The sequence below is a fragment of the Opisthocomus hoazin genome, chromosome 7 (genome assembly GCF_030867145.1).
Source record: "Opisthocomus hoazin isolate bOpiHoa1 chromosome 7, bOpiHoa1.hap1, whole genome shotgun sequence".
Taxonomy (NCBI): domain Eukaryota; kingdom Metazoa; phylum Chordata; class Aves; order Opisthocomiformes; family Opisthocomidae; genus Opisthocomus; species Opisthocomus hoazin.
In genome coordinates, this window is record NC_134420.1 from 44,967,277 (window position 1) to 44,992,716 (window position 25,440).

Consider the following 25,440-nt stretch of genomic DNA (forward strand, 5'->3'; position numbering starts at 1 on the left):
GAGGAGAAATGAAAGCCAGGTGAAAACTTCCCGAAACACTACTAAATCCAGAATTTCCCGTATGTTAAACCATAAGCTTTTTTCCCACCAGTCCTGTCAAATTCCTTGTTGGTGTTTGGTTTTGCCTCTGTAGCTTCTGTTCCTCCTAAGAATGAGAAGCCTATCTTTTATCTGTTTGGCATGTGAAAATACATTTTTCTCCTCTCAATTATTTTTAATGCAAGTGTGGGAAAAACCCCGGAAGTTGGTGAACATTTACTCAGGCTGCTTTGGCAGCATTTTGATATTTAAGACATCAGTCAAAATTGGAACTTCTTTTTTCCTGGGGGACAAATTTTTGGTATGTATTTGAATGTGCTTGTGAATCAGTCATAGGGATGGTACTTGTGCTATTGCTGTGAAATAGCAATTATACACATCGTTTTACATTGTTTTGCTCTATAGCATTAAGGTAGTCAGGCTGCGCACAGATGCAGATCACTGCAGGATCAGAGCCATGGACCTCAGTCCTCCAGTTACACGCATGTTTATCAGTATACATTCCACTAACATCAGAAGAACTCTTGCAGCAGGTGGAGTTAAACAGCGCATGACTGGTTTGTGGGGTCTGGGCCCAAGATTATTCCCAAGACAAAGGCCGTTGAAGGATCAGAGCAACAAGGCTTGCTCACAAAGAAATTCTTAGGAATAGATAACTAAATAATTCTGTGAATTGGCTACTGGTTCATACTATCTCCCCGCTTGGCTCTGTGGCTCTTACTTAATGTATTAACATTATGGTGGTTTTGTACGAGTATAGCGGGTTGCAGCTTCATGACCTCTGAAATGGACAATGCATTCCTTGTGTCCAGAAATCTCATACTGCACTAGCAGCTTTGGGAGTGGAAAGAGAAGAGGTTTATTCCATTGGTAGTATGTGCTGAAGATATTTAAGGACACACAAAGGCGAGTGCTTTCCCAACAGAGTACACAGTTATCTGTTTTGCAAAGACAATTCAGACTTACTTTTTATACTTCTGAGCCTGACAGTGTATAGTGCTTTCATTCACACGCAGTGAGCATTGACTTTTATCATATTATTAGCATTCTAAACTCGCTGTTTCAGAGGTTTATAACTCAACAGTAGGTTTAGACTCAGTAAATTCAGCCCAGGAGCACTATTCTTCAGTGTAAAAGACATCTTTAGTTACTGCAGTATAAAGCAAAGCAGACCTTGCTTATTTCAGGCCTTTTTAAAAGTCTTAGATAACAAATTTATAAAACAATTCTTGAAAAAGCGAATTGCTACAGAGTTTCATTCCGATGTTCCTCAGATTGTTAGCTTCCTTTGACATAATTAGAAAAAAATTGAAAATGCTGAATGATAGGCATTTAAAATCAGCTCCTGAGAACTCATAATGGACCATATTCCACATATTCCAGTGCAAATCTCACTGACATCGGAGGATGCATTCTGTACAGGCCCTATTTTTAAAATTCTGCATGCATAATCACCATTAGCATTGTTACAGTATCTGCCATGGGTGGGTGCAACTCTGAATACAGATTTGTACTATCAGTCCTAATGGCTCTCTTCTGAGAGAAATTCAGAAAGCTCTTCATAAGCTGTTCTGGACTTTTAGATAACTAATCCCATCTCACACATATGCTCTCAGGTACTTTTTGCTTAAGAAAATCAAACGCTTCTGAATACATATTATAGGACAGACGCTGTTCCAGTCTGTTGGATAAATTATATGTATTTTATAACATTCACTTAGAGAGATGTATAGGTTTGTACATATTATAGTAACAGCATAATAGTGTTAAGTTTATGATATAAGGTGACATGAGCCCAGAAAATGTCAATGCCAAGTACGCTGTACTAGGTGTCAATTGTTTTCCTTTCTGTCATAAAACTGTATATGAAAAAGAAATTTTAATTTCAGTTGCTTGGGAATGCTACATATGTGTTACAGCCTGATCATTTGTTGAGCATGAGGTGATGTGTGTTTAATTAACATTACTTCTGTGTGTTTAGGTAATTACCATTAGAACACATGAGGACATATGGTACATATTGCCTGTGCTAGAGCATAATGTGCTGGACTACAACAACTACACTTGTTAGCTGATTTTAGCATTTCTTCACACAGCAGGAAGCACCCATGCTGTGGTTTCTTAATGTACTCTTTAACTACTGCACTGTAGAGTACTGTACAATAAAAATAATATTTAATTATTATCTTCATCTTACCAATACTGCTGCTATCCCAGTGACCCTGGTTGCTGCTTCAGGGTTCCACCATGCTGTACCCTGAAACACATATCTTTTTCATTTCAGAGTTTTATTTCTTAGATGATATTGCTGAACAGAGATGAATTTTTTGAGGACAGGTTTGTTGCATGGATTGTGATGGCTTCACATTTGTTCAGGTCTCCAAGGACCAGCACCAATAAATGTGAGAGAGACAACAGCAGAACGGCATACTTTCCTATTTCCACCAGGATGAAAAAAAATACTCTAAATTAAGTCTAACCTTAAATGTATAATCTGTCCTTGGGAGAAAAAAAAAAAAAAGATATAGCATCTTCAAGCTCTTGGCATCCCTTATGAGAAAAAATTGGTTCTAAGGGTCTCTGATCTTGTGTTTTAGTAAAATAGAACTGCACGGCTGACTGACAGTTCTGATCTAAAGCATTTACGTTTAAGTTTTGATCTCTCTGCTTTTGATTAAAACTAATGAGCTCATTTAATTCAAAATGGGAATCTCTGATAAGAGAAATAAGGTTGATGTGATTGGATTAGAGGGGCAAATTAAACTCTTAGAGCAGAAGTTTGTGCTTATATAGTGTATTAAAAAGCTGTTGGCGTATTATGGCGTGTTAGATGATGAGAAAAATTTCATAGTAATTCATATTTAATCAGAAGAAATGAAAGTACTAAATATAACATGGCTCTGCTTTTCCCTCGAGTGATAAAGAGCTGTACATTTAAAATGACATCGAATTCATGCTCTCTAAAACAAAAAATATCTTAAGAAAGACACTAAGGAAAGGGGCACTGTTGTCAGTTATTTCACCACAATAGAGTTGAAATGTCACAAACATGAGACAACGTGACCACATTATATCAAGGACAATTTGATATAATCGTTAGCTCACAAACAAGTTTGTGTGTTTCTGTTGACTGCATAACAAATGCTTTTTAAATACTTGAATACGTTCTACTGCTAGTTTGGTTGGTTCTCCGAAACAATAGCAGAATAATTCAAAATATCTTTTTTATTCAGTGTTAATTACTCATTGCAACTGAAAGTTAGTTAATCTACAATAATGGTTGCTTATTGTAAGCTGCTCCAGAATTTTCCCATGAACAATATTTTCAGGAGAGGTTGGTTATCAGGGCTAAAAATAGCGATAATCAAGATTGTATAAAGAATATCTCAGTGCTGACTATGGTTGTAACCACTATTTTATCACTGTTTGTGCTAAGAGTATTTATATTTATTTGCTATTTTAAGTGGTTGTAGTTGAGAGGGTGAGATGCACAAGTGAGAGCTATAGTTTCAAGCAGGAAATGCATCTTCAATTGGACTACAAAGACATTTCATTAGTGACTAATTAGTCACCAATAATTAACAATGATGATAATGATGATGACAATAATAATAATATGTGTCATTTACTTGAGCATTTTTGCCTTCAGGCTGCTTGGTGCTTTATTACTAATAAACCCTCAGTAATGGGGAAACCAAGGCACTCAAAACCAGCAGTGACTCACCCTAGGTATCACTGCAAGCAGAGAGTGGAGACTAGGGAATAAAAGCCTGCAGAATTTGCAGCCTGTTTCCTCGGGCAGAATTGCTACCTCAGTGAGACTTTGCCTTTCACAAAATACTAAAGAACTCCCCAGTTTTTAAACCAATGCCATACCCTAACAAAACAACTCCAGTCATAACAAAATTGTGCAAGAAAGAGTTAATGAAGCAAATCTCTGTTAAAAATTCTATGGCAAAAATAACTTGAAAATGAGACTTACTGAGTATACATATATTTTTCAATTTTTTTTTGCTAAGTAAACGTTTTCTAAACGAGGTAAATTGATTACAACACTCTTAGCATCTATCAGTCATTTATTTTTAGTGAGTTCAAGGATTGCACCTGAAAAATAGCTTAGAGGGGGTGTATAAAATCTAAATTATGTGTATATGTATTTTTTCTATTCCCTAGTGGAATCTACAAGCCCCAGTTTACTAACCACTGACAACACTCTAGAGCGCTCTTTTTTCATCCGAATGAAATCTACACTGACCAAGCGAGGAGTGCACATCAAATCGTCAGGATACAAGGTAAGGCTTGCACTGTAGCATGAAATATTGACATCTTTAAATTATGTTCATTCATGTTCCAGGGACACATTAATAGACAGAGAAAGGAGCTATTTCACATTTGCATATGTCTTATTCCTTTTGTTAAAGAATCATTAATACAATATTTCCAGCCTGAGGTTTGGGTTTGGTACCTCAACTCCATTAAATTGGTCATTATTATGATAAACATTGATGATAACAGCCTGATAGCATTGAAAAAAGCAACACTTCCAGAGTAAAGGTGTCTCTTACCAAAGCAGGTGAGTCACAGTAACATCACTTTTTCCACAGTGGAAAATTACTGCTCATTTTGTTACACTGTTAGTCATCTTTGGGTCATGTTTTCCCCAGAGAGGTAGGATTTCTTCATGCAGACAGTATGCTAGAGCTATTTAATTTCGCTGCCGTTCTGGCTGAAGGAAACAACAAGCCACAACGAGTACTTTTCCACCATTTTTCTTTCATTGTCTGTCTGAGGGGCATCTGCTGCTGGGGATCGTATTTGCTGGATTTCAGACTCTTTTAAGATATCAAAGTCTCTTGTTCCTTATCAGCAGTAATCTCATTTTTCTTCAGTCATATATCGCCCATAGCGCCTGTAGCTATCAGTGGCTTTGCAGTATACTAAAACTAGAAGGAATGGCACATTTTTAACATTGTCAACTTGTAGAATGAAATATGTCATCCATTAAGTATTATACAAGATAAAAGAGTGGTGCAAGAAAGTAAGTCTGAGAATGTGTGTGTATTTAAAGGACTTGCTTGTCGGTGTTCATTTAAAAACTTTCACAAGCATTTTCTTCAGCTTTTAGAGGAAGATTTAGAGAAGCTTTGAAGTAAAATTCCCCAACTCACGTTTCCCAAAACATTCTCTGGGGATATGGCACTGAGGTAGTCTACCTGAGCAGTAAAAATCTGGTAGAAATGTGTTCTTTGCAAGCAATTGACTGGGAGTTCTTCTGTTGGACAATTTCTGGGTCGAGATGATTAAAGTACTTGCTAATAGAAATTTAGGTCCCAATCAGTGTTTCTTTAAGGCACCACAAGTTTTGATCTGTATACTGCTTAATTGTCAACACCTGAAAGAATGCACTCAGTACTTTTTCATGACTGGTTTACAAGTCTCAGAAGATGTCAAGACCAGGCAGTGTGCTGGCAGTCTCAGGAGGAGGAAGGAGAATGAATGAATGAGTGAATGGGCATGAATGGGCAGGTCACTGAAGTTATACTGATTTTCATTATCAGGTATGGTCCATCCAGGCTCGACCAAAGTTAGATTGGCAGCAAACTTCCTTTGCTGGGTATTTTTGCTGCAATAGTAATGGGGAAAAATAGATAATTCATCTGTGGATTTTGTAGTCTGACATTTTTTGCCAGGTGTAGATGAGAACAAAAGGATGACGTGAGTGACTTTGTCATTCTCTCTTCTTGGAGTCCTGAAAATCTAATGTTAGTCCAGCACCAGACTAGGACATATCTAGAATTGGCTGGCTTCACAAGGGGAGGGGGGGTTTACTCATTACAATACATTTCTTTGTAATTCACAAAATTCTCAAAAGAAAGACACAGTGATATCTACAATAGAAACACAATTGTATTTCTCTTTTAGACCTGCTGATGCCTCATGGAAACACTGAAAACCATAAATGAGATGTCATCGGTAGAGCAGAATGAATTTTGAAAGATCAGATATCCTTCTTTAGCCAGCTTTTCCTAGACACAAAGAATGGCTAAAAAGAAAAAGTATGATAATCAACAAAACTGTCTGTAAATAAAACATTTCTTTTTTTCCAAATTTTTCCATGAGGCATCAGCAAGTCAGCATAAGTAAAATTGCATAAACAGTGTGCAAGTTCTAGGCATGTGTAAATATAGAGGCATAGTTCTTCTGCGTTTTGATGTTTTCAAGGATTTTGTAACTGACAGTGTTTGGCTGAATTCAGCTGTGTCCAGTCATAGGAATTGTACTTTGACAGTTTTTCAAAAGCATGGTTATTGGCACTCTATGTTCTATAGAAGGATAATTATCCACAGTCCCAGTGAGCCCCAGAAAAACTGAATATTAATTTTAGAAGAGTTGGATCACGTGAATGTCTTTTTAACCAAATGTTAAGAAATGTTTTACTTAAACGTCATTCTCGGTGTATCTGACAAGCATAATAAAACTCAACTGCTACAGTGAATGTCATTCAGACATTTAGGAATGTAACCAGTTTATTCACTGATTTCTAAAAGTCTAGTGCCAGAACAAACTTAAGTCTTCTTAAATTTGCTTAGTTATATATTGAATTTAAATTAAGAAAGATCCATGAGCCTTGTGGATGTACAGCTATAAGAAAATATCAAAAGGAGAAATAGTTACACAATATTGACAAAGCTCACAGGACTAGCTGGCTAAATTCTACCTTGGAGGTCCCTGGAAGACCTCCAGCACTTACTCAGGAAACACTATGCCAGCTGGGGTCATGTCCAGCGGAGTTCCTGCAGGAAATCCTGGTGGAGCAGGCTGACTCAGGGCCTACTGCCTTACACCTTCAGAATACAACATAGCACTGAATTTTACCTCTGCCAAAAGCAAGGGCTCATGGCTAACAGCTTCCCTTGAGCTCTTGTGTCATTGTGGGTGAGTAACCCTCCTGAATCATCATAGAATCATCCATCAGGAGCAGTGTGCTGGGATCTCCATATCTTATGTGAGTCAGGTTTTAGCTCTGTCAAAGGCACTCAGCTCCCCACGGATTCAATCTTCCAGCAGAGACAAAATTTTTCGTCTTTGTGAAGTGGTTGTGTGTTGTTCCAAACTCTTACTGAGCTCAGAACCACATCTCTGTATTTTCCCTGCATTGCGGACTGCAGATGAATGCTTTCTTTAGATAGCAAATGACTGAGGTGGTCCACAAGATGCTTAGCCAATTTTCAGAATGAGTGATCTCTGCCTCAGGAAAATCACATAAAATTGAAAACAGTCAGAGAATGAGATTGATTAATCATTTGGGTTGATCTAGTTAGGACTAATTTTCTGTCGAAAGAAATCTTGGAACAAAACCCACACTGATAGACTTACATGTATGAGACCTTGTTCCAGACCATTCTGACATGAGATAAACCATGGTTTTAGTCCCTTCCTGGATGGATTTAATTAGTCTTGAATTATACCTAAAGATGGAGGTAGTGGCCTTTTTTCCATGAATGATATTACCTTGAAAGTCTGCAATAGGAAGGTGGTTACATAATTAATCCTACCTCTCTCCTCTCTCATTGTTCCCCAGCATTCTCCTTGGATTTGATTTTCCCTATTCATAAAAGTCTTGGGCTCAGAGCTTGTAGAAGAAGAGTTTACGTACAGTGCTAGGGAGCTATTGAGTTTTCAGTAAGTAAATCTACAGTCTTAAAAAAAAACTCAAATAAAGTGTAGTCAGCTGATAAAAAACACTGAAAACAAATAAAAAGAAAAAATTATAATTCTATTCACTGCAAAACTTGGAATGCATTACTATTACAGCTGTTGTCTAAGACACATGATGCAGAGACTGTTTTTCTGTGTTAAAATGTATCACATCTTCCTTTTTTCATTTTTTTTCATCAATAAAAGATAGTTTTGTATTTTGTTTGGATTTTTTGTCTCCATTTTATCTCCTTTTCCACTTGTTTTCCTCCATTTCAGGGTCACATTTCTCTCCACTTAACAGTTAGCCCATCTTTAATGTTTCTATTGTCCTGCCTTCTCACACATGTCAAAGCTAATTGTAATTGAAAACTACTTGTTCAAGTCCAGGGATACATTTCCTTCTACCCTGTAGTATCCTATTATTGTTTTATCACATTTAATTTCATGTCAGAGTGTGCTAGGATTTTCGTTGTTCAAACCTTTAGGGCCTAATACTGGTCTCTTGAATGAGTCATAATTAATGGGATAAAGAAGTAGTTAAAGCATTGAACATCATCAGAGCCAGCTCATCAAATGTGTTAGTATATAACCATACATATTCCTCTACTGTTTTATGGAGTAGCCTTCCCATGATAAGCTAATACAGAGGTGGATAAGCTACCTAGATGCCTGCTTTGGCTCATTTGATGTCAACAAGCAACAGTCTCCCTGTCATTAAAACATCAAAGTCATTGAGATCACAAGGCAATGAGTCTACTGCAGACTCTTCAGTGACTGGAAGTAAATATAGCAGCTATCATGCACTGAGCAAAATCTTTCTTACAACCTTAGACTTCTGAGCCTGTATTATTGAAAAAAGAAATACTTGGTAGGTTACTCAGATGAACATGCCTTGAAGGGAGGCCTTGGTGTCATTGAAAATTGCCTTGGGGTTACAGAAAAGCACATGCATAGTCTTCAGGGATGAATGAAATGGACTTTGTTTCAGCTATTTGTATATGACTTTCAGGAGTTCTGGAGTCCTTTAATATGGCACAGAAGTGTTAGCACTGGATAGAAGTGTAAGCCCTGCATTGCTGCTTTACAGAATCACAACTCTTATCAATGCCAAGAGCAGGTATTTGCACCTGTTTTTCTCTTTGGTGTTCTTCATGTGCAAGAGAATTGTGGAAAGTAAGCAAGTTTAAACAAACTGACCAAAGTGCAAAGAAGGGAGCAAAGTTATCATCATTATTTATTAAGTCACAGAGGACTGTTAAACCTAACAGTATAATCTGAAGCACAAGTGGACATACTGCATAAAAATAAGTAAATTGCTATAATAAAAAAATCTGGTTTAGCAAGTTTAGTTAAGAAATTTTGATGTTTTGTTGCACATCTAATGTCTGCATCTCAGTAATGGAGGATTGTCCTGGGTTCGACCAGGACAGGGTTAATTTTCACCGGACTCCAGGAAGGGGCACAGCCGGGCGGCCTGACCCCACCTGGCCAAACAGAGCAGGGTATTCCATACCATGTGACGTCACGCTGGGTTCCGGGGGGGTGGGGCGCGGCGCGGCGGGGAATCACTCGCGGCTCGGGAGCGCGGGGGAGCGCGGGGGAGCACGGCTCGGGAGCGCTGTCCGGGAGAGCGGGTCTGTGGCTTGTGCGGTTCGTGTCGTGTTTTCTCCTGATCTGTATCGTTGTTGTTCCTGTTCCCTTTGTTTGCTGTTCTGTTAAACGGCCCTTATCCTGACCCACCAGTTTCTGCCTGTTTCTTTCCATTCTCCTCCGCATGCCGGCGGGGGGAGGGGCGGCTGCGTGGCACTTTTTGTTGCCGGCAGCAGCCGAAACCAAAACAAGGATTCAAATTTGATTGGCTATGCCTCACACATCAGTTGCTGTATATCAAAATATTTTAAATCATATTTAAAACTCCATAAAGGTGTTTTCACAAATTAGACTTTGTAGTCTACATGAATTCATCTCTTTGTTTGTGCAATGCTATCTTTCTACCAATTTGTTTAGAATTAAACATTTTCTGAAACTGTGCTTTCAGTTTTTTGCATTTAAAATCATGAAGTTAGAATTCTTTGAATGACAATTTTGAAAATGGAAATCTAAGTTGCTTGTTGAAATTTTATGTCCATCAGTTCTATTATCAGCTTTTTTCACACTATGCCTGCCTTTATTCACAATTTAAAATTAATATTTTATTATTATTATTTCTTTGCTTGAAGAAATTGAAGAGTTGGGCAAGATTTATAAATCTCAATTGTGCACTCAAAGTAAGTGCAGTTTTTGGCAGAATTTAGATTCATTAATCCAAGAGGGTACAATAGACAAAAACTCTGTTTGAGAGACAGAATTATGCCATTGCACTTGCCTTGTGATACCGTTCTCTTGATTCAGTACAAAATTGAAATGACTGTTTCCCATCTAAGTGAAAGATTCACCTGGAATTCAGAAACAAGCTGTTCCCTATTCCAAAATCACTTTAAGGACCCAATATATCATGGGCTTGTAAAGAACACAGCAGAAGACCTTCTTCCGTTTCAGGGGAATAGGAAGAAGGAAGAAAGAGAAGGTAGCTGTTTTTTTGCATAATAGTCTAATTATTAGTTCATTTCTCGGGTATGGGCTGTGTTAGATTTAATTCCCTCCTCAGCCTGAGGGAATTCACATATCCCACTTTCTAGCTTGGCCTAAATTCTTTTCTCCTCTTCTAGTATTTTCCGCCTTTGAAAGCTTTTCTGTCAAGCATTTTACTCTGTCCCAGAAAGGTATCCTGACCTTTCTCTGTAGGAAGAAAGAAAACTGCAAAATTTGGTATTTCATCACATGGCTACTGCCACACCTCCTTAACTGAGTGAAGAAGGAATAAGAAACCAACATCAGGAAGCATTATGTGAAGAGTTTTCTAAATGTCAGCACATGCATTCCCCAGACTTTTCAGCACTGGGAAGACTTAAAGGTAATTTGTCAGAGGGAAAGAACTGATCGAGAATTCACCCATGTAAATCGATGACCTTTTAGTCAAAAGGAAGTCTCTTAGCTAGTAAAGATGCAGCATTACTTATAAAAGAACGAAATACTAATGGGCCAATCTGGGTCTTATGAAGTATCTACTTGTAGATATAAAGATACAGTTAAAGAAAAGAAGGTCTGCAACAGGATTGAGAAGACTGGAGTTCATTTTATGCCTTGCTATAGAGCTGTGAGATTCTATTAGGGCAGCTGTCTACAAAAGCTTGGTTCACACTCAGCATCTAAATACATTAACCAATTTTTTAAAAGTTTTCAGCAGCTACTAACTCCACCTTCTCAAAAAACATTTTCAGGGCTGAGCATCTTTTAAACAGGTTTAATAGCACTGTTCTACCATCTGGAGACATGAATACATGTTAGGCATTTGTTATTGCAGTAACACTAATGAAACTAACCAGTTAGTATTATACAAAAGGCCTCTTTAATAGCATTCTTCTCTAAAAGAAAGATTCAAGATTTGATCATTCCTCATGATGACTGCAGCTGTAGTATTCCTGACACCTGTATCAGGCTGTGTTTCTCCTGAAGCATTGCCATAATTGTTCATATGGCTTCAGAGTTGTGATCTTGTTGCAGTGTGTTCCAAACTGTGTAAACAGGAAATCACAAATTAAATTCTGAAAGGGAAGAAAACATAAAATTCAGAAAACACAGATTACTTTCTGGGAGATGATCTATTTTTGTAAATTCTGTTATCAAAGAATAAGTGATATAAAAAGAAAATATTATCACCAAATTAGCATCAATTGCCTTTGATTCTGATCTTTAGGCAGTGTAATTCTGCAGTTACCTTGCTTAAAAGTCAGTGGATATAACAGTGAAAGAAAACTATGAGATCAAGATTTACTCTGATATGTAATAAAATATTCAAATTGGACAGAGGTCAGCTCCAAGCCAAATCCGGTATTCTTTCAAGAACCAAGTTTTATTGAGTCATAAACACACAAAATGCTTGTTGCACTTTCACAAGCAGCACTGACTATCTAGATGTGTGAACCAACAGTGCAGTGTGAGACCCGTTGCAGTGTTAATACACAGAGGTCAGTGAGTGGGATGAGAACAATGAGAGCTCACCAGAGCGGGAACCAGGAAACGCCTCCTGCTACACACTGAGAGACAGGTGTCGTGCTCCCAGGTGGGAATGCCTACTGAAAGACAGAGGTCTTCAGTCCACAGAGCTAATTTTAAGTTATCCACCAATGTTGTCTGCCACTGCTTATTGTTAATGATTGGGAATATGCCTTAAGGAGGAGCAAAGACAACCACACAATGCTCCATGAAGAATCACCAGCCAGAATTTACTCTAGGACAGACAGATGCTGCTGCCAACATCTCTGCTTCACTTGGCTGTTTTGTAAGTGCTGCCAGTGGGTATTTTGGCCCACCTCCTTTTTGCAATGTAAACATCGTATTAGATGTGCAAATGCAGACACTAATAGCTTTTTTAATTATCCCTACCACTTCCAACACTTCAAAGTTTTTGTCCAAAGTATTCTTAGAAAAAACAATAAGCTCATACACTGAAAAAATATAACTAATACTAAGCTAATGTAGATTAATATATCTTCCTGCCATTCAGCAGATACTTGCAGAAGCAGTATAATTTTTCCACTGGTAAAACTTTATTGAGTGTGAAACAGTCTATGAAATTCAGAACTAAGATGAAACTGAATGGAAGGTTCTTCGGTTTGCATTTCAGTGATTTTTGCATTTTAGAAAACTGGTTTCTCATTGTGTTTCTCATTGTTGCACATTGTCTCAATCTGGTAACATGAGATCAATAGCTGTTGAATAGAAAATATGTCTTGAATTGATAGTCATAAGGATATAATCCTGATATGCAAACACATACATGTATTTAGCTTTTGTAGAAATGTGGTGGGTTAACTAGAAGGAGAAGACCTTTTTGCAAGAGAGTATTTTTCACTGTTGCCTTTGCAAGTAGATATTTTCCTGAAGAATTGCATGAAAATTCCAAACAAAAATATCTTCTAGGAATAAAGTTGTTTCACAGATCTGGAACCTACGCTCAGACGCTACTTTCATTACACTGTGATCTGTCACAAGCTGTATCTGTGGGCAAGTGGAAGTTCCTTGTAAATGTATCATTCATATATAAGTAACACAGACACCAGGAAAAGGCATAGTTGTTGCACTCGAGGAGGTAAAGCTGTGGGTTATTGCCTGTCTTCATATTCAATCCACAAAGCAAAGGCCACCATGCATGTTCCCTTGAATAGCTAAGGTTGTACTGCATGTTTTATGTACCAGCTACACAAGTTGGGTCTCATTAATAAAGTTTTACAATCACATGTTCTTTGAAATTTGAAAAACAGTAGAGAAAATTGTTTAACAAAAAGCTGGAAATATTTAAAACACTATTTAAATATTGTCGTTATTAATTACTTCCTTCTAATTTTTCCTTCATCATTAATTCTTGTATTCAATACATGCTGAAATGTTAGCTGCCCACAATTCATAAGGATCAGGCTGCTTTTTTGTCCTGTTAAAGCTGAATCTTTTTAAAAGTTCCTTTTTTTCCTGCTCCCTGCTTTTCGGGTCTTCTTCATGGTATAGTAACTGCATTAATTTATTTGCATTGTGCAACAATGAGACAAACATTGAATTATGATTTCACTTCATCATGAACTTGGAAAAACATCCTTACTTCTCATTTACTTTTTAACCCATAATTCCCACATCGCTTTTAAACTTTCTTTTACTTTTTATGCAGGTTCTTACCTGCGCAAAGCGTTATGTTTTGTTGGCTTTTTCGTGTTCCTTATTATGTCATTTATATTAATGAATGTACTTCTGCAACCCTCCTCTGAGGGTGGGAAGTGCTGACATACCAAGAGATCAAGTAATGTGCCAAGGATAACAATGGTTGGTTGTGTCAGAGCCAACTGTGATTACATGCTGTACTTCATCCTCAGCTTTTCTTCCCAGCGCATCAGTATTGTCAAATCATCTCTGTGTTCCAGCACATCACACTTCATTTTCTCAGGATGGTACTTCCTTTGTTTTGATGGTTGCCCTGAGCAGGCAAAATGAAATGCCAAATAAAAAAGTACTCAGATCAGATAGTGTGAAGTTTAGCAGAGCCTTCACAGAAAACCCAGAAAAAGATGAACTCCTGCTCTCAGCTGGGCTGCCACTGGCTGTAGAAGAGTTACTCCAAAATCCTTTTCCTCAGAAAGCAAAAGAAGTAATGTAACAGCAGAAAACCACATTTTCCTGCCGCTTGGATTTAGCCCAGGGGAGATCCCTGAGGCTGCTGTTCCTGGCACCTTGTTGTGGGAGAGGAGCAGGGCTGGTGGCAGCTACCTCCTGGGCTGGCAGCTGGCTTGGCTCTTCATGAATTATGCCTTTCTTATTTCAAAACAAACAAACTTTGGTTTTTTTTCAATTTGATTAACATTTTTTCATGCCCACCATAGATTCTCCACCCTAAAGACCTCCAAGCTTTATCAGCTAGTTTGAAGCAATGCATGTAATGAGCACATGTAAAAATTGTAGGGTATCGTTGTACATTGTAGTTATTTATATTTGGACTAAAGCAAAAGTATTAGCAAATGAAAATGCCCCATTCACTCACGCAGATAGTACCACTTTGCAGCTGCTCTTCACTGACTTTCTACATGAATAGGTGGCTGCTTAAGGTTCAAGGCCCATCATTCACTCAAAGCCAAACTTTTAGTATATTTTTCTGCCACTGAAGCAAGGTTTCTCTGTACCTGCCCATTTGACACAATAGGAGAACAAAGGCACAGAGCATTTCAGTGATGTGTCCATCACCAGTATGCCATATATGAAGCCAGTAGTTGAACAAGGACCATCACATGAGACTCTCATTCCCTTTAGCTGTTGACTTAACCTCGTGCGATGACTTCTGGATAGTGATCTGGACACCGATTTGCTCTTTTTACCTTCTGGAACAGAAAACTGAATGCATGTTTCAAGCCATATTTCCCAGAAAGAGTTCCTGTGGTATAAATGTCCTTTTTCTCTATTTTCCATAGTGCATTTACACCATTATATAACCAAATAAGCCATTATGCTTCTGTTTCTAAATATTTAAGCACGCCTCTTGATTTCTCTGCTGAATGCACTGATACTAGCTGAAGAATGGCATTTGGTTGAACCCATCTGCCTTACTCTGTGGAGAAGGCAGAATATAGATGTTTGGTGGGAAGAGTTTCAGTTCCTCCTTTTTACAGCATCATTAGGAAGCCATCGTTCTAATAATAATAATTCCCATTTGACATCGTGGAAGTAAAAAGAAATCACTGCTGACATCAAAAATGAGGTGATATTTCAGCAGTATTATTTCACTGAAGATAAAATGGAAGTCTTTATTACTCCCAATGCTTTTAAAGAAAGCTGAGCAAGGCTTATACTGACCCTGGAGCTTATATACCTTAATGCATCTATAACCAGTATGAAATAAGAAATTTTAATTGTTACTGATACATTTTTTGGCTGTCCCTCCTTAGAACCAAGAATTTTGTGCCTTCTTAAAGCAAAATAATTAGTAGCCGAGAATAAGCTCGGGAGAGCACAATCGTCTTAATTTTCCCCATCATTTAAAATTCCTGCAAAAGACCCCAAACAAATGGAAACACCAAGTGTATTACAAGAAGTGGCAATTTTCTTACAAACTTCATGTTGGAGCCTTTACTCGGAATCTATACAGATTGAATAGAGAAATCTGAGCTGTGAAGAGGTTAGCCTGAAGAGGGTTGCAAGTTTTATTTCACTTTTTATGGATGGGTATTTTATTCTCTGAATTTTTTGTGCACATTGCTGTGTGAATTGCTTGCCATTAAAGGGACACAGGAAAGGTCTGCTTTCTCAGTTGTAAATATGTTTTCCACTTTTGTTTGTGAATAGCACATTAGAAGCTCCTATTCCCTTTTCCTTTGTACACACACATTCAGTTATAATTCTAGTCTTAGTATATTTTTCCATCCTAAACCAAACAATATAGCACATCAGTGACTCTATCCAAATATCATAGAATCATGGAATGCTTTGGGTTGGAAGTGACCTTTAGAGGTCATCTAGCCCAGACCCCCTGCAGTGAGCAGGGATATCTTCAGCTGTTGTATTGTTACAAAGACTATGTTGGTTAGGTAAGTCCACCACTAGACCTAACACTGTGTTTAAGAGGTACCTCAATGCAGAGCCCTGGTTTAATTAGCTCACAGGGTGTCGCTGAACCCCATCTGGCTCTCCCACAGTCACATGCCCAGGGTTAGGAATGGTGCACTGGACACAGTTTTTCCTGAGGAAGCAAGGAGGTGATTAACAATACACAAACATGCATTATGGGTTCTTTTCAGTCACTTTATAGTCACGTGCATTCATAAATTTTGATACAGTCTAAGTTGCAGTCTTTGATGGTAGAAAACTCTCAGAAGAGCCTTAGATCACTAGAGCAAACACAGACAAAGTTTATGCTGACAATTTATCAGCTCTTCTCCATCAAGGAAAATTGTTTTTTAGTGCGTGCCTATTAGCAATCACATGCATATTATGAAACGGAGTTTTGGGGAGGACAGCCTGCCATCTGTCTTTTCTGTATTTTTTTCACAATGCATCATGCTAAAGTTAAAACTTTCTGTGCTTCAAAATGGTGTAAAATATGAGATGTCTATAGCAGAGACACTTGGAAAGAAATATAGACTTAAGTAGAAATTAAAATCTTTATAAGCTTTATAAACAGGCAACTATTGATGCTGTACTTTATGTTTTAGCTTCAAGTGCCCTCCACATTTCCACACACCATAGTGCCCACCATGTGCTCTTACTCTAGATTTCAGGGCTACTAAACCGATAACTAATTAATATATATCTGAAGGAGTGTGAGAATGCTTTCTTCATAAACTCTTTCTGGCTCAGGGTTGGGGTTTTCTTGTGAAATGGAACTGCAAATGCCTGATGTGGAGAATGAAAAAGATGCATTTGGTTTCTTTTCTGTGTTCTGATATGCTAAGATTTTATCAATAATATTGTTTTCCTGTAAAAATATCTGCCTCAGAGAAAATCTGCTGTGTAGCTGTCAGGATTACACCTCTCAGAATATGCCTGTGATGATTCCGTTAAATTGATAAAAACAGAACACTCTGCTATGTAGAAGGATTGCTGAAAAGAATATTCTGAGGCCCTTTCATGTGTAACAGCACTTGTATGGCAGTACGTTTATTGTGCTATAAATTCCATCACTGATTTTGGCCATTTCAAATTGATTCTGCAGTAACTGTAAGTAATGAACCTTACAGACAGAGCCAAAGAGAAAAAAAAAAAATAAAAAAAACAAGCCAATAAACTTGTGGCTGTAGGAATACAAATTGTAGAGTTCATTTAGCCTCAGTTTTTATCAGATCATGCAGCCAATACCCCACAAAGCCAGAAAATATGTCCAACAAAACGCACAGTGCTATAGCTCTGGCTATCTTTAAATTTAGCAGCTAAACGAGACAGTCAATTAGTCGAAGCACATGTTTGTATGAAGTCTCCTGTGGATTTCACCTGAGATTTAAGGAAGGTGCTCAGCATAAGTAGATGACAAAACAGGAGAAATCATAAGAGAATTGGCTTAAACAGGATAATAAGCCAAATCCTGAGGTGTTTTACATGGTCTAAGCAATACCAGGCATCACTGGATTTCATAGGCGCGTAGATCAGTGTGCAGTGGGCTGCTAATGTCTCACCAGGTCAAAATATATAAAAATCTCCAAAATTTACATATGTTCCTTGCCTATTTCCCTTTCTGTACTGTAAAGTTCTACCAGGTTAACAAGAATGATATCTTTTCTCCAGGTATCTTTAATGATACCGTAGATTTTAACAGAGAATTTCTGTGCTTGCTAAAGATTTCTGTAGGATGGTTTTAAAACCTATCAAAAAAATACTGTTCTAAGGGTCTTCAAATTAGTTTTGTAGATTTCTATTACATTCTATAGGAACCCACTGACCTTGATTTGTTAAATATTGTATACATTTCTTGTAAGCTTGTCAATGGATGCCAAGATCATTTAGACTCATATTTTGCAAAAAGACCGTGGATCTAGTCCCACTAAATCAGTGGGTTGGTCATGTGATTAAAGCATGTATGAATGTACATATAAGTTCTACCCTTAATTACATGAAGAGCCAATTTCAGATTTTAATTCAAATGGTGAAAAGACTGAAGTTTTCTTCTACATAGTTTTCCGAACATTACAGGAGAGAGAAACAAGGCCATGTTCTATTCTCTGTGCAAAAATAAATGTCTGGGTTGGGTTCCTACAAGCCCTGCAGCACTTCCACGCATCACAGCTTGTGCACTCATGTATCTTACAATCTGCATTGAGTGCCGAATTCATTCTGTGTGTCTTATTGTACCTAACTGTATAGATTTATCTGAACCTCTGTATTGTCTGTGAGAGATATTAAATCCTCATTTTGAGATCAAAATTCTTGGGTCTATTCTAGCCTTATACAGGTCACAAAGAAACTCTTTGTCTAAGGTATATTCCTTGCCTCTCTCTATAAAAAAGTCCATTTTGTCAATTTGTCCGGTTTATAGCAGCAGCCTGAGTGACAGACACAGAAACTGAGGCTTTCAGTTAAACACCAAATATGGTGAAAGTCATAATAAAATAATGAGAGTTGGGAACACTATTTTTTCTCTGACTTTCTGCTGCTTTGTGTTGCAATGAGGAACACCGTGAGTGAGTCTGAAGTCTTGTGAATAGCCCCTGGTAACCAAGAGCAAAGAAACCTTGCTCATTATCTCTACTCCCCTTCTGAATAAACATTTCAGCCATTGTAAATGAATGTGACATGAAGGGCAAATGACTGGCCTTCATTCCAAATGAAAAACACTTGACAGCTGAGAAACCTGAAGGTTGTTGTGAAGGTGCAGATCCTGTGACCACTGGATGATGGGGCAGGCATACCACTTATTTCTGCAGGACATGAGATGCATCACACTCATAAAGGCGAGATTCACAGCCTTGCAGAGGGTAGGTCCTAAGTGTTCAAACTGACTTTTGATTAGGACTGCAGCAGTGAAAGACAGAGCTGTCCTAATTTTTTCCATTTATCTTATTAGATTACACAGAAAAATTTAGTCAAACATAAGGAAAGGTTCCGTGTGGATTGACAGATGGCATGCAACACCCCTACTGTATCTCATTTATAAATACGATTGAAGTGGAGGTAATTTCTTGATAACCTGTTTTTTAAAAAAAAAGTATTTTAGGTGGTGGGTTAGTAAAAGAAAATTAATCTCTGCACATTAAACTTGCCAACTTTTGAATTAATTGCATGAGTATAAAAATCTATTAATAGATGTTAAGCAAACAACAGAAAAGCAGCAAATTAAAAATTAGTAAATTGATTCCAAGTGCAGATAAAGCAAGAAGCTGCCATAATTCTTCAGTGTAGATTCAAGAACACAAATCTTATCAGTTCTCGCTCCCCATTTATCCACACCTGGCATTTAAAACAATGCTGGTTTATTATGATTTTTTACAAATAAATTGCTATCCATAATCTATCTTGCTACATGAATTGGATTATAGAAACAGATCATAAATAGTAGTCCATTTGTAGCTGTCAAGGAGAAGGTCAGAGCTTTGCAAAGACCATCCATCTCCAAGTGGAGTAAGAGTTTTTTCTTCAAAGAGAAATCACATACCTTGTTTGAGTGGACTTCAGCTTGTAATGACAGTACAGTTTCTTGAAATACCCACAAAACCTCTCCTCTCCACAAAATTAGCTTGATTTTGGGTCACAAGTCTCTTGCAAAATTGGGATGATTTGACATGAAACAGATCTCATCACTGAATATTTCTGGGTCAATTTGATTTGTTTGAAAATACATATTTATATTTTCACATTCTTCAAGAGTTTCAGGAGAGGCTTAGGTTGGCCCTGGAGGCTTATGAATCACATGTCTACGGAAAGCAGCTCAAGCCTGAGTTCTAAACATTTATGACCTATTGCTCTCACTGCCCCTGAACACACAGTTTGTGTGTCTCTATTAATTTATCAGTACTATTTCACTGCATTTCACAGAATTATGCAAAATAAGTCTGTATAATGTCCTGGATTCAGCTGGGGTAGGGTTAATTTTCACAAGAAGCTGGTTGGGCTGACCCAAATGGCCAATCAGATGGGAGATTCTACACCATGTGATGCCATGCTCAGTATTTAAGTGGCGGGCTGGCTGAAGGAAGGGGGGTTTGCTATTCAGGAGCCAGCTGAGCATCAGGTGGTGAGAACACTGGATGTTGTATATGCTTTGTATCAGTACTATTGATTGTTGGTTTCTTCTCCCTTTGCCGTTCTGTTAAACTGTTCTCATCCCAACCCAAGAGTTTTTGCCTTTTTCCTTCTGATTCTCCTCCCCACCCCACCGGGGAGGGGGAAGGAGTGAGAGAGTAACTGCGTGGTTCTTTGTTGCAAATTGAGGCAAAGCCACAACAGTTCTCATTCTCATTTCCCCTCTACACTTCCCTAGTGAGGCCTCATCTGGAGTACTGTGTCCAGTTCTGGGCTCCCCAGTTCAAGAAATATGAAGAGCTATTGGAGAGAGTCCAGCGGAGGGCTATGAGCATGGTGAGGGGACTGGAACATCTCTCCTACGAGGAGAGGCTGAGGGAGCTGGGCTTGTTCATCCTGAAGAAGAGAAGGCTGCGAGGGGACCTAATACATACTTACAAATATGTGAAGGGTGGGTGTCAGGAGGATGGGGCCAAACTATTTTCAGTAGTGCCCAGCGACAGGACAAGGGGCAATGGGCACAAACTGAAGCAGAGGAAGTTCCGTCTGAACATGAGGAAGAACTTCTTCCCTCTGAGGGTGACAGAGCACTGGAACAGGCTGCCCAGGGAGGTTGTGGAGTCTCCTTCTCTGGAGATATTCAAGACCTGCCTGGGCAAGGTCCTCTACAGCCTGCTGTAGGTGACCCTGGTTCGGCAGGAGGGTTGGACTAGATGACCCACAGAGGTCCCTTCCAACCCCTACCATTCTGTGATTCTGTGAAATATTATAAAATGCAAAAACAAAACATGGTGTGAGGGCAAAGACTACAGAATAAGATACAAACTGGACTACGTCTCCTGGCCAGCCAGAAACCAGCATGGCAGCAAAGGTATCCTGCCTGTTGATGACACACAACGACCTGTTCCTTTCATATACGTTAATGTACAATACTCAGTGTAAACAGTAAGCAACACCTTCCTTGTGTCTTAGCACAAGGGAGCTCATGACCTTGAATAGTTCTTCTGAAACTAGAAAAAAAATAGAATTGGTAGACATCAGAGAAATACAGTATGTCAAGGAAAAGTCAAAGACTTCTGCAAAGCTTTCTCAGGGAGCTAGCAGGTATGTCTGCAGTGGATTTCCATGTAATACAGAGTAGCTGCATTTTCAGTGTGGGGACCAGTGCGGTCCCTGACCAAAAGTCTGAAAAAATTAAGCTGCCAGTGGAGGGGGAGGATCCTCTCGTGGATAAGTAAGTGCATTAAAAAACAAAAGACAAGAATGGTCCATTTTCTCAGTTTAAGTGGTCACTGCTGCTTTTACACAGGTATTGCTGTTTGTGGAGTCTCTGGTTCTCAACATATTTGTAAATTAAATGGAAACAAAGGTGAAAAGGAAAGTTACAGTGCTTATTGGATTGTAAAAATGTAAGTCTAATGTGAACAGTGGCACAAGAACTTCATTATTCTGTGTGAAGGGGCTATAAAATAGCAGATAAAATTCAGTTCAGGTAAGTGTAAAGTAATACACTTGGGGAAAAAACAATCCTGGCTGTGTATATACAATGAAGAGCTCAGAACTAGCTCTGTTACTGCTCAGAGAAGATACCTTAGAGTTGTAATGAGCAGTTTACGAAAGGAACAGCTAAGTGCTCGGTAGTGGCCAGCAAGTAAACAGAGTGCTAAGAAATTATTAGGAAAGAAATCTAAAATTAAACAGAAAATGTCATTATACCACTGCATAAATCAACATTTTTTTTTATCTTGAATATTTGTGCACTTGTTATCCCACCTCATCTCAAACTGAAGATGGTAGGACACTGAAAAAGCGACAACGTTGATCAGCATTGTGGAGCAGCTGAAATATACATAGGAGATTCAGCTTGGAAGAAAGATGACTAAGAAGGCACATGATAGAAAACACCAGTGTATAGAGGAGGTGAATAGGATATAGTTTTCTGTAGTCTTTCAATATCTGGAGTGGGGAACACAATTAAGGTAGTAAATGGCAAATTCAGAACAAGCCAAAGGAGGTAGTTACTGATTCCAGAGTTCAACAGTGGAACTCATTGCTGCAAGGCACTGTGAATGCCTGAGCTTTACCAAACAACATGCCTGTACCTCAGCAAGTCCTGGGAGAACACGCAAGGGAAATGCCATTAGATGCTTGCCTAGTTTGATCCTCTCCCTTAGTAACAGCCTGAGTGACACATAGACAGGCCTTTGGTTTGGCCTGCTACAGCTGCTCTTGAAGACAGGCAGTTGCTCCTCTGGAAGGGCTGTCACGGTGTGCCCTCGCCTTCTACAGCCAGAGTCTCTCTAAAGCCACTTTCAGGCTTGGGGTTTGCAGTTTGAATGCCAAGTTGCTTTCTTTATCAGGACCATATGACACCTATTTAAAATTGTTCAAATACAACACCGAGCACATTCAGACAACTACTGAGACTAGGTGTTGGCAGACATGCCAGAAGACTCTTGCCTCCCATCCTGTGATCATTCCTTTTCTCCATTTGGATGTGGAGGCATTACTAGCCACCTGCAGCAGCTTTTCAGAAATCTGCAATTGTATTTATCATAAAATCCGCCCATCTACTTTGCTTCTAAACTGAAAATTTGTAGTTTAGATTCATATAAGCGTCATTGATGGAAGGAAGGAGAAAGCATATTAATAATTATGGGAAATTAATCTTTTTTGCCCCTCTCCACCTTTGCTTCTGTCAACATTGTAGCATTCTGCAGGAAAGCTCATACATTCTGTTGTCCAAGATCTTTCAGTACAACTTGTGTGTTTGTATACAGCCATTGGAAATTGTGCCATGCTAGAGAAAACCATGCAAGCACTAAAATGAGAAAAAAAAAATGCTTGCTTCTTTGTATAAGAGCCTGTACCAGACAACCATTAGCACAAGCAGAGGAATCTTGGTATTAATGAAATTCAAATAGTGTGTCCCTGATTTACTATGAGACAAACTCAGAACTTTCCACCCATTTAACCACAAAATAAGGAGGAATAAATATGACTTTTCTTGGCTAACTTCAGAAGGAAATCTGGGCTTGCAACCCCAGGCAGAGAGCTTGAGTAGAACATAGACATTACTGTCTTAATCAAGGCTAAGTTAGTGAACCCATTGCTGTCTTTACGGACAACAGCATTTTCTACATTACCTTCTCTGCATGTGGGAAAAATGCATTAATATCAGATATTTTGTTTTGTGCTAGTCCTTGCTCACTGTGCAGAGAATCACCTAAGGTAATTGTTGAGCTTCTAAGAACTACATCAAATAAAAAAGTAAGGGAAAAAAAAGACAAAACCCTTTATTTCTCCCTCCAAATACAGAAGTAAAGACAGTACATCTAAAGAATACGTATTATTGGTTGTCTTTATTGCAACAAGATTTGGCTGCCCTGACATACAGGATTCAGACTAACTTTTTTTTAAAAAAACTTCCACCCTTTCTGTTGCAGAGTTATGTAGCCAGTTCCCATCATCCTCCAATACTCTGATAAACTGCATTGGAACTGATGCAACAAAAGTCCTTTTTTAGGTTTAATTTTTATTGCTGGCAGGAGCACCAGAATTCTGGAATAGCAAGCTCCGAGAGAGTTTGCTCATGGGCAAGGATGACAATTCCTTTATTAGAACCCTGCACACTTGAATAGCTAAATGCTTTCAACTTTCTTTAAATGGTATTAAGGAAAAAATATCCTCAAGGCATTATTTTTAAAGGGGACTTCAAACAGTCTGTGAGGAAAAAAAAATGCAACACATTTGAACACCAAGGGATTTGCAGTGGAAAATCTGTTAAAGTGGAGCTATTTTTTGAGTTTCAGGGTTAAGTAAGTATTGGACATAAAATCAGGGATGCAGACTACCAAAAATTCTGAGGCATTCCAGATTCCTAGCTTAGACTGGCAGTAGCCAGATTACATAATAGATCATTTAGAAATAAGTTACTTATGTTAGCTAGATTTTAAATTAGCAATGTTTCATTTATTCCTTCGAATTCAACATACAAAATCCATTATAACATTTGCTAGAAGTATAAGAAAATCCCAGGTTCTTAATCTTTTTTACTATATAGACTTAATTCTGCAATAACTCAGTACTAGGTATTTTAGAGTTTATATTTAAAAGCAGCTCTGAAGCAAGCAGATATGCAAGGGTAAATCTGCTCATCTTGAATCCTTCTGCAAATGGTCTGCTCTAGAGGTCATATCAAAGAGATTCTTTTTTCAGCTTAAACCTGTCTTTTCTAAATAGATCTCAACCTGATCTCATTTAATGCATTGATGTCTGGTTTCTTAGTCATTATATTTGCTGTATTACATATCAAAAGGACTCTTGAGAAATTCCCCTGAATTGATAATTCTAATTTCTTATGTATAGCTACTCTATATTCACTCTGAGGACAGCTGTATTGTATGCTAAACCACGAATTGTAAAAATTGATCCCTTTGTATGTAGGTTTGTATTAAATTGAGATACTTTATTTTTTCCTGTTTGTTGCCACACATGGGTTCCTAGTGTCAGTTTATATTTGGCTGTTTGAGCATATTAAAGTTTTGCTAGTGCTTATGATGTTCTTGCCAAGAGCGCTCTTGCAGCAATCTGCACTAGAACAGTCTTTGTGCCAATTACTTCAAAAAGTATTCTGTGATAAAACCAATTTTTATGGCTACTTTTTCAGGTTGCAGTGTGGTGATTTCATTTAGTTTCTTCTTTTTCCATTTTTTTTAATATTGATCTTCTGCACATGCTTGTAGGTTTTGAATTATGAAAAAATAATGCAGTGTTGATAGACTTAGTTGTTAATAAGACATCTTAAAAAGGAAAAGGGTTCAGAGGTATTGAAATAAAAGCTGGCATGTTGAATTACTAACACTGCATATATTTAAAGAATACTATTTCGTAGTAGAATGTTTGGACCTCTTATTGCAGGGCTGATTATGAAAATGGAAACCTTTGCAGTTGTATAAAGCAAAATAAATGAAAAATTATAATGTGTAATGACTCCACACAATATTTCTTAAGCTTAAATTATGAGGCTGATTTCAGGAGTGTCAGCTCTACAACATCTTTTATTTAGAGAAAACCAGCTTGCTAATCCGTTGCAATTAATAAAAAGTCATAACATAGGAAAGGAAGGAATAATAGCATATTTTACAATACAAATATTCTTTCAAATGGAGAGTCTTGATCATGAAACTTCTACTACCACAATGAATTCCAATGCAAGACTGGACCTCAGAATTCTGACATGAGAGCCGCCGTGATGATTAAGATATATATGTGTCTATATATAGTGCAGGACACTGTGCTATGCCATACTAAACAATAACTGCTAATCTGTTACCCCAAATAAAAAAACAGAAATGCTGTTATGTAACAGAATGATAAATCATGCATAAATTGAGG

At 38.0% G+C, this 25,440-nt stretch overlaps 1 protein-coding gene across 7 annotated transcripts in view; it reads left to right on the forward strand.

Annotated features, from left to right (window-relative positions):
* The window catches only part of NPAS3 (neuronal PAS domain protein 3), a 636,093-nt gene that overhangs the window by 570,706 nt on the left and 39,947 nt on the right, over window positions 1–25,440 (forward strand). For all 7 annotated transcript variants that reach the window (XM_075425465.1, XM_075425467.1, XM_075425466.1 and 4 more), the window contains one exon: window positions 4,213–4,331. In XM_075425465.1, the coding sequence (XP_075281580.1) occupies window positions 4,213–4,331 (119 nt within the window). The remainder of the gene's footprint in view (window positions 1–4,212; window positions 4,332–25,440) is intronic.